At 41.6% G+C, this 12,792-nt stretch overlaps 1 protein-coding gene across 1 annotated transcript in view; it reads left to right on the forward strand.

Moving 5' to 3' along the window:
• The first annotated feature begins 7,631 nt into the window (after positions 1–7,631).
• Positions 7,632–12,792, forward strand: part of PPP4R3A (protein phosphatase 4 regulatory subunit 3A) — a 45,083-nt gene continuing 39,922 nt past the window's right edge. Inside the window, exon 1 of the mRNA XM_061997826.1 lies at positions 7,632–9,044. Coding sequence (XP_061853810.1) covers positions 8,903–9,044 — 142 coding nt within the window. The 5' untranslated portion in view covers positions 7,632–8,902. The remainder of the gene's footprint in view (positions 9,045–12,792) is intronic.

Raw genomic sequence — 12,792 nt, forward strand, 5'->3', positions numbered from 1 at the left:
TGCCTGAGAAATATGACTTATTAATCTGCAGAATTATATTGACATACCGATTTTAAAAGAATAAGTATGTCTTATTTGATAGAACTGAGTTAAGCTATTCGATTTTGAACTCCCTAAATGGCTCTATGGAAGCTGTCTTCTAATGCACTACCTACTGGAATTACAGTCTGGGCTCACATCAACCGTTTGGAGCTGGGCTGTGATGATGATACATCCTGCAGTGGAATGTGGCCCTACTGCTCAAACTAGGAAACTGCACATTTATTTCAATCTCATAAGGAAATAATTCTTACTTATCAAGAGCAAAAAAAGTATGTAAAGAAAATATTGACCCAGCTTTTGGTCTGTTTGATAGCAGACCTTTAGCGAGCACCAGAATCCAAAACATATCCAGCATAAGACAAAATTGTTAGTCAACTGAAGGTTCTTAATCAAATCTTGGTTGATTGCTTCCAAGAGCAGCATAGATGTTCCTTCCTAGCCTTACTTTTGCTTGATTTTATTTTCAGAATTCAGCAATTGTTGTGGAATTGACAGAATGGTGTGGGACAGTTCTGCTCAGCCAAGCTTACATTTTGGTTACTTGTTTTTCTTTTTGCAAAGCAAAGAATCCACAATGGTGATGATGATTTCCTTTAAAATGGATCTGGACCTTGCCATTTTGAATTATCAGCTATTCCTAGACTTTTCCATTATCACCTGTGTGATGAATTTCAGATACCATAAAGAAACTGTAATCTGTCACTCGGGGTCACCGTCCACTATAATTGAGTGTTAAGATAACTGTACCGTTTCATATGAAAAACAAATTAGTTACATCAAAAGCTTCACTCACGCAAATCCAACCTCGAGTCTTCTGTCGAACAGTTGCAGAATCCCATGAACATCATGTTATAGCTTTCTCAACATGGTAAATTAATCCACTTTGGTCAAATTCAAACTCCATCTAGACTATGATCTCAGTTACACAGAGATCTTGAACCCCTTCATCCCTGGAGCCTGTCATGCCTGACTTAACTACTCATAGTGAGCATCTCTGATGGGAGACAATTAGCACAAGGATTGCACAAAAACTCCCAATCATCCTCCAGCCCTCTGCCTGCCTGCAGAGAAGTTTCCAATAAAAGGTACTGCTGGCCTGTGACCCCACAGAGGTTCACACACAGAGGAATTTCCTCAGTGTATATTATTTAATAAGATTATGTTTATTGCCAGAAAGTGCTTTTTAAAAGTCATTATCATGATCTTTGGTTTTCAGCTGGAAAACAATAGCAAACAAAGATCCATACTGGGGTTTGGGGCTTCTTGAAACAATCTTTTATAAAATCACAGATGTAGATACAGCCCTTAGCCCAAAATACCTGTAGTCAAAAAAAACCACAAAAAAGGTAGGATAAGGAACTAAGGAAACTAATTCTAGGTCAGTTTTTTATTTACAAAATATCGTGTTGCTATAACACAATCAATACCTGCTATGTAAAAGTATCTTTTTTTATATTCCATCACTGAAATTGCTTTCCTGTGTTGACCATCCTTCTTCCACCTCATAACTTTGCAGTTTTGATGATACTGTGACCTTTTCTGAAAACTATTTTATTTGGATATTAGCAATTTTATTATTTGTGGGTATGATCTTTGCAACTTCTCTGAGGCAAAATCATTATGGAATCATAAAGAACAAAGAAACATAAATTCAGGGGAACAACAAAGGATCCCCAGTACAAATTTCAAATACTGCAACTGCTACTTCAGCCTAAGTGGAGGAGCAATGCTTTCAAACTATGTACAGGAAGATACAAAAGATAAATTCTTTCTTTCCCTGCATGTTTATACAGTCTTTTACAGATGCTTTATGTTAAAAGTAGCTCCTGATTTGATAATATACTGCTAAACTTCTGAAATGTTTATTTCTACATAAGTAATCCATTAGAATTTGAGTTACCGTTCCCAAATAGTTTTTGAAATCTCCAGAAAGTATACATTTACAAGAGCGTTTTAATGCAGAACTTTTCAGAAAATGAGAAGAATTTCTCTTCTTAACATACCACTTTAGTCAATGTTAAACACAAATAAATAGATAGAACTGAGATATATTCTTACAGATTATACATTCTTTCAGGTCTATTTTCTCAGCTCCTGTCACCAATGCAAGCTGCAAACCTCGTAAGTGTATACTGCATCTTAATTAGTTTAGACAATTGTCAGTGAATATTCAATATCTAGTAAGTAATGTCTATATAGTGCCAAGCTGCAGTGATGATTAATGAAATGCTGAGCACTTATACTGTCTTTGGTAGCAATGTCCAGGTGTGCTCTTAGTTATATTTATTTAGGACTATTTGTTAGTCCTGTTTATTTAGCACTGTTGGCATACATTGGCCAGTCAGAGAGCAGAGGCCTGAGGGCCCTGCAGCACGTGCAACTGCAGTCACACCACACTTTAACGCATTGGGGTGTGAAAGCTGCCGTACCCCTTTGCACCACCCTGCTGCAGACCTCACTCACACCATTCCCAGCCTTCTTCCTCCTGCACATCCGCTGATAATCCCCACATGCCTCTAATGCCTTTGCTCATTAGTCACAGAAAGTCTCTGACTTAAGAGCTCTGCTTTGAAGCTATCCATACTGTCTGCAAGAGCGTCTGGCAGTAGATTAGTATGTTGGATTAGTACATTGGACCTAAGCATCCACATCACCTTGCAGCAGAGCACTCTTTTAGTTTCTTCAACAAGGTATGAAAAAAGACCTTTTGTTTTGACCATCCCACCCACCTACTGGACTGCTTGCTCCTCAGTTCTTGTATTGCAGAAGACATTGAAGGACCCTTGCTGACATGTTACAGATGCCTGCCACATCCGCTCTCTGGCATGAGCCAGAAAAGAGACAACACATACAGAAAATCAGGAGACTAGGCTGAGAGTGTAGGATCAGGAGAATTTCAATGTGACTATCGAGACATGCCCATTCTAAAACACTTGACGTTGTTATTTCTAGGTGACAAGAAGAGCAAAAACTCCAATTTTGCATTTGGCCTACATAGCTTCATCTTTATCTAGAGAGGAGATGCAATCCAAGGACAGTGCACATTTTCCTTCTTAAATGCAGAGCTCATTCACAGACTATAGAGCCTGGGTGTCAGGTTCTCAGTCCCACTTCTATAACTTCATATGCAAAATTGAACTTACAGGAGACAACATAGATAATTAGTAATCTCTCTTGTAGTCGGATATGCTCCTAATCTGCCTGCTATTCATATTAGCTAATTGCAACTTGTACCAGAATTGTTCCTGCTCTGGGCGAGCCTCAAATTAGTTGCAATTTTAAAGCCATCACTGTCATGAACACTGAAGTGACTCATAACTTTTAAAACTGAAAAAAAAAATCCTATATTTGAGTTGCTGTTAGTAAAATGGCTGATTCTAATAAGCTTCCTTCAGGAAACTCATCTTCCTCCTTTTTTTCCAGAACTTTTTTTTACATTTACTACGTTTTATTACGTACAGGAGTATTGTTAGTTTCTCCTAGCTTTTGTCCAGGAACCTGATCCTAAATTTACACAGGTCCAGTCCAGTCATCCCAGATTACTGCTCTAATTAAAGAATCAACCTACTGAGATGCTCTGTGTGTGTGTGTGTGTGTATGGACAAGTATTTGTTTGTATCCATGTGTCACTGTCTTGCTCTGGCAATGTCCTTTCTCCTCTCCTTCTGGTCTTTCTCCATTTTTGCTCCAAATCCACTTATATAATTTTTATTTACACAAATTGGAAGCAGCTTTAACAGTTCCTACACTCACCTCAGGATGCGCTGAGGATAAGAAATTTACTTCAATAAAAATATTGTACTGGTAGTAATTTTTTAGGTGATTAAGCAGATACATAACAGGAAAATGAGGGTAGTTTTTTCTCTTCTGGATTTCTGGCTGATTTTCAAAGCTTCTTGGAAACAAGATTATGATATGGATCTCATACTTCCCTCTCTATCCATCATCTTCTCAAAAGACCACCAACTTTACAGGTCTAAGAGAAGTCTATTGCAGTCTGAGTTACAGATAAAGTATCTGAATTTTTGTAAAAATAAACGGATAAATGGAAACAAAAGCTAGCAATAGGAATTCTGCCATAGAAGAAGAAGAAAACAGTACTCTAACATCTTAATAAAAAAGGTTTACAGTCAACAGGTACAACAATAACTGTAGAAATAGAAACACAGTTTGCATAGGCACAGCCAGGCTAATTCAGAGTTCCTCTCTCAGAAAAAGGGGAATTCTCACTACCAGATAAAAAAATGGCTCAAACACATTCTCTGCATCCAATAGCTTCAGCAGTGCTTTGAAAGTGCTTTTCTCTTTGATGATGAGGCCTACATACTTAGAGTGTAGCATTTCCAGGGAGGCATACAGGAATTCAAAACAAACACAGCCTTTGCATAGCTATGCACAAAATTCCTGAAAGGAAGCTCTGCTTGGAACACTAGAGTCTTTCCAGCACTGTGAAAATTAAGATGATGATATGAGTTGAAAGAGATGACATTTCTGTTGAGGGGTTTCACATGCACATTATGCAAGAGGAAGAGTCACAGAATTTTAACTGCTAATCTACACAAGTTCTGGTGTGCGGTTCAGGTACAAGAACAGGGCTACTGCTTCTAGGGGATCTACGGCAGAATGTGAAAACTGAGCAGCGGCATCTGAGATATGATTCATAGGCTATGCTGCAAAAGAGAGCATGCTGCAGGAATAAGACAGCATGCTGCAGGAATAAGAGAGCATGCTACGGGAATAAGAGAGCCTGCTGCGGGAATCCAAGACGTTGAAGTGTAACAAATGGAGCCGCAAAAATACAAAGTTCTTTGAAGAGATCCATCCTGACCCTTTTCAATTTACTAAAACCTCATGATCTTATAGAACATGACATTAAACCTACTTTTAGTCCTGATGTTACATTCTTCCACATCTTGCTAGCTTACATTATACCCCAAAGGTATTAGACCTTATAGATACAGCATGATATAAGCAGTTTATGTAGGGTTGCTTATTTCCTGTGCAGCCTAGCTTCTTGCAGAGCTGCCTTACTATTTCTTTCCATAGGTGTGACCTTGTATTTGTCTGTATCTGAATGGTCTCACTTAGGAGGTTACAGACAGAGCACAACCAGGCCATCCTTAGCTGACCATGGTTCCCCACATCTGTGTTCACTTCGCTACTATACTAGAAATGTATTTTTCTAGCTCTCCCCTCTTTCTTGATCACAATACTCTGACTTCCTTATATATGTTGTCTTTTTTACAGACTCTTCCTACTTTGATAAAGGTTCTCTATATATTTTTTTCTTTTCCCTCGGTCATTCATTTTCCATGGCATTTTTGTGAACAAGTCAAAACATATGTCCTGGGAACATGAAGACATAGTCAGTGCCTTTCTGTGTGTATATAGAATGGATTGTAACCTGGTTTGCCCATACCGAATGTAACCATAGCTAAATACTCAGGTAAGCACCGATTTTCATTCTAGCAATTATCTTTATCACAGAAGTTCTTAGTTTCCCTAATACTTTGTTTTGTTGTGGGTTTTTTTCCCCAGAAAATCATTAGCTAGAATTTTTAATAACTCTAATAATGCTTTAGTGCATAGCTCCAAGATACATGTTATATATAATAACAGTGTAATTTTCTTTCCCAAAATTATGAGCAGATATTGAAAGTTATCTTGTTCTTTTCTTGACTGTTGTGCAGGAGGCTCTCACTAGTAAATCCATTTCAGGTTTATTCCTATTACATTGAGCCTCTTAAAGTTACTTTCCTATGAATATGAGAAGTTTAAAACTGTATTAAATACTCCATTTCCTCATTTATCACTCAATTCCTGGTGGGCCAAAACCTCTGCCAGGGTAAGGTCCTTTCCTATTTACAGGAAGCCTAACCTTTTAACTCAGTTAAGAATGGCCTCTCACAATCTCTGAAGATATTTCCTTCTGGACATAGTCCATCAAACCTCTGGAAATGGTGAGCAGGAATTGAGGTGTGACCTCACACACTTTTGCCTTCTAACTCATAACTAAGAAAAAGAAACTGAGTGGTTTATTCTTTTACACCTGCTTTCTAGCACGGGAAGTTGCCCTCACTGGAATTACTGGAGTGGAAACATTTGAAGAAAACCCTCGCCAAATATAATCTGAATTGGAATAAAACCTGACAAGTGGGCACTACTATTGGGCTGAGCATTGCTCAGACTGATATCAAAGTAACAGAAGGCAAATTAAAGGAAGCCAAACCCAAAATTTTCATAAAGCAAACTATGCAAACTGAAATCTGATTGAGTGTCTTGTTTTCAATTCACAAAAACTCCTGCAGTGAGCAGTGGTCTATACTTAATCTAATGGCCACAAGAGGGTACAATTTGTAAATTGTAAATGACTGCAACAGTCCCATGGAGATTTCTCTAAGTGACATCAATCTTTTTTTGAAGTCATAAGAATCCACCTCCAGAACTGCCTAAGAGAAATTCTGGCACAGGACCTTCCCAGGCATATCCTCTCGAGGGCTGCACAGGTTGCCAAATGAAGGCAAAGAGCACATTTCTGTGCACATGCTGTGTGATGGTTTCCCTTTTCAGAGCCCACAGTCTGCAGTTCTCAGACAACTGAACCTTTCCAAAGCTTTTGTTGCATTAGCCAAGAGCACTGTACTAAGAACAGCCAAGCACAACGTACCTTCAGCACCCAAACAATACTCTTGAAAGCACTTGTATTTTTAACCAGTCATTAGGCACCAGAGCCAGGCCAGCAATGGCCAAATGGCTTAATCTGAGCACATCAGGAAGCTGGGTACCAGTTTTGGAGCTGGACACTCTTTTTCACGGGGGAAACAGAAAATGGAGAAAGGAAACAAGTGCTTGACTGTAGGCTTCATCAAGACACATAATTATTTCTGGGGTAAAAGCATGTAATTTGTGGTTTGGCTTAAACTAGTCACAGAATAACTCACTTTGATAGATGAACATCAATGTGTGTTTCAAAGTATAAAAGTAAGTATCTAAATATGCTCCTCTATGCAGCATATCTACAATATACTCTGAAATGGACTCATGCAGTGGCTTGTCTGTGGGGTCCCACATGCGCTACTGTTTTTGCATATTTTAGGGAAATCTGTCAAACATATGTTCAGATGTTGGCAGCAGTGGCAAAAAGCCGAGACTCGACAGCTTCTGTTTGTTATTGCAATTGTTAGATCCTATCTCTGTCTATGGAGATCCAACAGCCGCTCAAACAGAAGCTGTTTAACTTTTGGATCACCCAGCGATGTGTGACAGGAAAAAAAATAGCAAGAAAGAAAAAAAAAAAGCCCTTTTGCGAGAGGACCGGTCTAGTTGAGCTCGTCAAGCAAAGGCACCCCGAAAACTGGCTCCAGGTGCGCCCCAGGGAACAGAGGAGCGGGATCGGCTCCCTGAGGTCTCCTCTGCGGTGGAACCCGAGGCCGCGCGATTCCCCCTGCGCAGACGCGGGGCTGCCGGCTCGGCCGCGCCGCCAGCAACACGGCGCGGGAAGAGCTGCGGCCGGGCGCGGCGCCCGCTGGCCTTGCGCACCCCGCGCCGCCGCTCCGCTCCCTGGGCCCGCGGTAGCAGCCCCGCCAGGGCCCCACGCGTGTCCCGCCGGCGCCGGTCGGAGAGCGCTCCCGGCAGGGCAGGGCGCTGCGTGGGGGCGGTGTAGTTGGCGGTGGGGCTGCCGACAGCGCGTGGGGCCCGGCGCCGCGTACCCCTCCGCGGGCGCGAAGCGCGCCCCGAGCTCGCTGTCCCCGCGGGGCAGCTGGCCCTTTAAATGCTGGCGGGCGGCCCGTGCCGCCGCTGGCTGGGAGACCCCGCGCCTCTAGTGAGAGGTGAAACCAAGATGGCGGCCACGCAGTGACTGAGGCGGAGAAGGAGCGGGTAGGAGTAAGGCTGGACGGGCTGCGCCCCACCGTACCGTCGCCGGTCGCCCCCTCCGCAGGGCAGAGTGCTTCTCTGCCGGCCGGGCTGCTGCGTGCCTGGAGCGGAGCAACGTCGCAGAGCGGGCTGAGGAGCTGGGACTGAGCGCCGCCGCAGCACCGGGAGGAGGAGGAGGAGGAGGAAGAAGAATATGGCGGCGGAGTCGGGCTGGGAGTGAAGCCGTCGCCTGTGACGGGAACCCATGGGAGAGACGGGGCGCTGAGCCCGCTCGCTTTATCCCGCCTTGGGACAGCAGTGCCCGTAGGCCCCGGGCGGCCCAGCGGGAAGGAGGGCGGCTCCTCGAAGCCCTGCGCTAGCGGACGGCGAGTGAGGGGCTTCGGGCCTGGGCAGCTGCTGCACAATAGAACCGCGCTCCAGGCCGGGGCGAGCGCCCCTCTCACGCCTGCCTTTGCTCGCCTGCTTCACTCGGGCCTTGCCAGCCTCCCGCCTGCTTCCCTCGCCAGGGCCCCGGCCTCTAGGGTCGCCTGCTCCTGTCACCCCGGCCTGGCTGACCGTCGCCATCCGTGCCATCTGCTATCCATCGCTGCTTCCACTCTCGTGGATCCACTTCTCTTCCAGGATCCCTTCTTCACCGCCTCTCCTGCCTGCCCTTTACCCTCCAAGAACCTCTCTCTCTACAGCTCACCCCTGTGTAGGCTTACTCGCCTTTTGTGCAGCGCCTGACTGTGCCTGGAGCAGCTCCCTTTTCACATCTGCACCTCTTTTCTTGTTCCCCCTCTTCCTCTGCACTCCCCAATCCTGTTACCCTCGATAATGAGGATTCTGTTGGAGCACTGAAGAAGAGTAAGAAGAGCTCGCTAGGAGTGCCCGTGTGAGCTTGTCCTGCGCCCCTCCTTTTGAGGGGGGCCTAGCCCCCGACCAGCCTCCTGCTCCTCCAGCAATTGCAAGCCAGAGTGGTGGCTGTGGTGTGGCAGGCGGCAGGATGACGGACACCCGGCGGAGGGTGAAGGTTTACACGCTAAATGAGGACCGCCAGTGGGATGATCGAGGCACAGGGCATGTGTCCTCTTGCTACGTGGAGAGGCTGAAGGGCATGTCCCTGCTAGTCAGGGCAGAGAGTGATGGTAAGTGTGAATGTCTGAGGTACATCGTTCCTCACCCTATCCAGAGAGGGAACAGGACTTAGCTTTGTAACTGTTGTCTTAATGTTTTGATGTGTAATTGAAATGTGATTCCTAAAAGCAAGTAGGCACTAACCATGGTTCATCCCTCTTAGGCCATGTGAAAGAAAAGGAAGATTGCTATCAAGTGCAAGCATAGTAGGCATTTGGTTCATAGTGCCTACACTGTCTTGCATACAAAATACATTAGGTCTTGTTGTCAATCTTATATGTGTTTTGATATCTAGTGATCTATATCACTAGATGCCAAGTGTACTCCAGTTTCAAAGCTGATCACTGTGGTGTGCCCTTCCTTAGATGTTTCTGGAAACGATCTCATTGTGAAAGGAGTTGTTCAAAACTTACATCGTGGTTTTTTTAGGGTGTATTTTTAAAAGGTCATTGCATGGCTAACACCCTTTTTTTTTCACTCCTCCTTTAGGTAGGTAGCAAGAATTTTGCAAGACATTCTGAAAGCTATCAATAGTTATCAAAGTACAGGTTTTGTAGTAGTAAAGATAATACAATGGACAGAAACAGTATTTTCACAAATGTTTGTTTTAAAGGAATAGTAGTTTTTCAGTCCTAGATCTTCCTGTAAATAAATTTAAAACAGTGCATTATTGACTGCCTTCACACTTTCTGACAACATATGACAGTAGCATAGGTTAAGTAGTATTGCCTACCCCTGTAACTACATGTTTGGGCTGGTCTTGATTATTGGTTAAGTGAGTTCATGACTGCTGTGACCAGAGTAGATATTAAAATGTATACTTTGTAATACCCAGCATGTACCATTTTACTGGAAAGCTTGTCAGTGCATGACTTAATATTTCATTAAATGTGTAGCTACTTTATCTAGTGACCTGTAGATCTACTTGTACCTTGTGACTGTCAACAGACCTTGTAATTTTCTTTATTTAGCTTTTTCAACTAGGAATTAGAATGAAAAGCAACTTAGGAATCATTAACTCTTACTGTTTGAAAAAGTCTAACTAACCGTATAATAATCTGTACAGCAAATATCAGAACTGATATGGAGGAATCAATCTTTCATCTAAGCAGGGGTTTGGTATTTGAGCTTCTCATAAGCCTGAATCTCAGGGTTTTGTGTTTTCTTGCTATACTTTAAAAAGTTACAGTGATAATTGATTTTATTTATTTTACACTGAAGAAATGCATCTATAATTTGGCCAACTTGGTAGTGTAAGAGAAAACATTCAAAATTAAAATAAGCTTAATTAATTTCAGCATGAGACAGGTAAGAAGAATGTTATTACTACATTTTTTGGATAATCTTTACAGTGTATTTTGTTGTAGATACGGGCCTTCCTGGCTGTGCTCATGTTTAAAAACTGTCATGTCTTCTATACAATAAAAACATCCTAATGATTTTTTTAATTCTTTTTAGAAAAGAAAGGAAAAGAACTGTTATTCATAAGCTGCTTGTGAAGAAATAGTTCGTTCAAGCTAAAATCTCTTTATTGACTTTTGGTGGGATGTGTATGCTTAAGACTGATTAGAACCTGAATTGGAGTGTTGTTGCCAGTTTATTATAAAAGAACGTCTTTTAGAAGGAAAATACAAATTGCTTTACACGATCCCAAAACAAAGATGAAGTAGTTACTTTGTGTGGCATAGCTGAGGTACTCTAAGCAAAGCAGAACTTAAACTTACTGACTACACCAAATACACAGAAGTATATTTAATAGGATACAAGCATTTGACCTCTCAACCAGCAGATATACACTTCAAGAGTATTGTATAATAAACAGAGCTTAAGTCCTTAAGATAATAGGTACTATCAGTCCTGAGTAAATGTGCACTCTATTAATTTTTTAACTTGCTCGTGTAAACATATCATAAATTTGATGTGTATTTTATTTACTCTTAGTGTCAATTGTGGGCTAATTTTGGAGGCAAATGCAGTCATTTTTATTTGTGAGCAAATGGTTTGGAAAAAGGGAATGCTCAACTTGTGTTTTCAGTAATAGGCAGTTTGTGTGTACCCTTGTATGCTTTTTTTACCTATGTGAAATAGTTGATTTATTGTTTTTTTTCTCTAGTTATCAAAACCATACAAATAACTAGGAACCTGACCCATACACCGTTTGCCTCCATGTTTCCATTGTATTCTTGTATTGTCTGTTTTTGCCAGCTCCTCCTCTTTCCACAATGAAACTTCTTCCTTCCTCCTTTTCTAAACCAGCTTTTCTGAGCGTTACAGCTGAGATTCATCCTGTGCACACTGGCATGTTCTTCCTGACTTAATCCGGGAAGCTGACCGAAAGTCTAGGTATCTGCCTGAAGTTGAGGGCTCCTTTTCCTGAGTGGAGAGGGCTATGGGAGATGTTAGCTATGAATGGGAAATTCCCACTTCTGTTAAAGGGCCAGTTCTGCTGTACACAGAGCAACAGCAAAGTTAGCAGTTTCATTTGGCAGACGGCATGGTCTAGCACATAGTTCAGTCTTCCGATTGTGCAGCTGTGACTTGTGGCTCTGCTGCTTTACAAGTGGTTGAGATTTTATGGCAGGGTCACATTGTTCTGATAAGGGAACTACAATTCAGTATGGCAAGTTCAAGGTAAGCCATCACATGGAATTGGAGCAATAAGAACTGTGTAAGAGTGCAATATTTTTATCCATATGAGTGGGTTTTTTTCTTGGGTTGTTTGCTGAGTTTTTTTTAAACACTGTCTTAGAAGAAAATAATTGAGAGCAGATGAATGATTTATGTTGCTATCAGAGATGCCTAGTGCTACCAGACACAAAACTTTAAAAGAGTCATTACAGGCAATTTGGAATAATAATCTATTATAGTACAGAAATACCGTAAACTGCTTTCAGATGAGATATTGTGCTTTAAAGCAGGGAATTGATTGAAAGTTTTTTTACATTTAAACAACTTATAACTTTTTTTATTTAAAACCATGAAAACATTCTTTGTATGATTCCTAACTGTAGTTTATTCTTCTTGAATTGCAGTAGATCAATAGTAAACTCTTTTCTTACAAATTATCACCTTCCATGTAAGTTTCTGTGTATAATCTGAAGCCTTTGATTTCTGAACATGTTCCTGGTACAGTATTTTAGGCTGCTGTGGCCTACCTCTTTCTTATAATGGCTATGTGCTTCTAGTGCTTCTAGATTTTCACTGCATGGTTTAAGATAATTTTCTGTTGTGAGCCAAAGTGATTAAAGTTCTAAAATGAACTTTTCAGTTCAGCTGACTTGGGTTAATTTGAAGGCTTAAGCTTTTGATTAAAGCTTACAAGTCCTGTAACTAAACTTTTTGACAAGCCAGAGTGAACTCCCCCATTGGAGACTATATTTACCAACTTTCTTGTAAGAGCTATCTAATCACTTTTATTCAGAAACTGCAGTTCACCAGTTCTGAATTCTGTATTTTAATGGCTTTTGCTACATGGTAGGCATCTGCATTGTTGCTGTTTTTTTAGACTAGATACCAGTAACCATGCAGTAGTGGCAAAAGGATTAGGCAAAATTTGGCTTAAGTCTACTTTACCTTGCCTCAAATACAAGGAATTAAAAATATTTATTTATTTTTAGGAAAGCAACGCTCAAAATTTGGTTGTTTCATACTTACCATGGGTTAAAATGGAAAAACTACAGGGGATGGGGAGGATTTTTGTTTTCTTTTCTCCTGGTTCTCCCCTCTCCTTAATGTTTGAGTTTGACCCTTCAGAAATGT

The sequence above is a fragment of the Colius striatus genome, chromosome 6 (genome assembly GCF_028858725.1).
Source record: "Colius striatus isolate bColStr4 chromosome 6, bColStr4.1.hap1, whole genome shotgun sequence".
NCBI classification, from domain to species: Eukaryota; Metazoa; Chordata; class Aves; order Coliiformes; family Coliidae; genus Colius; species Colius striatus.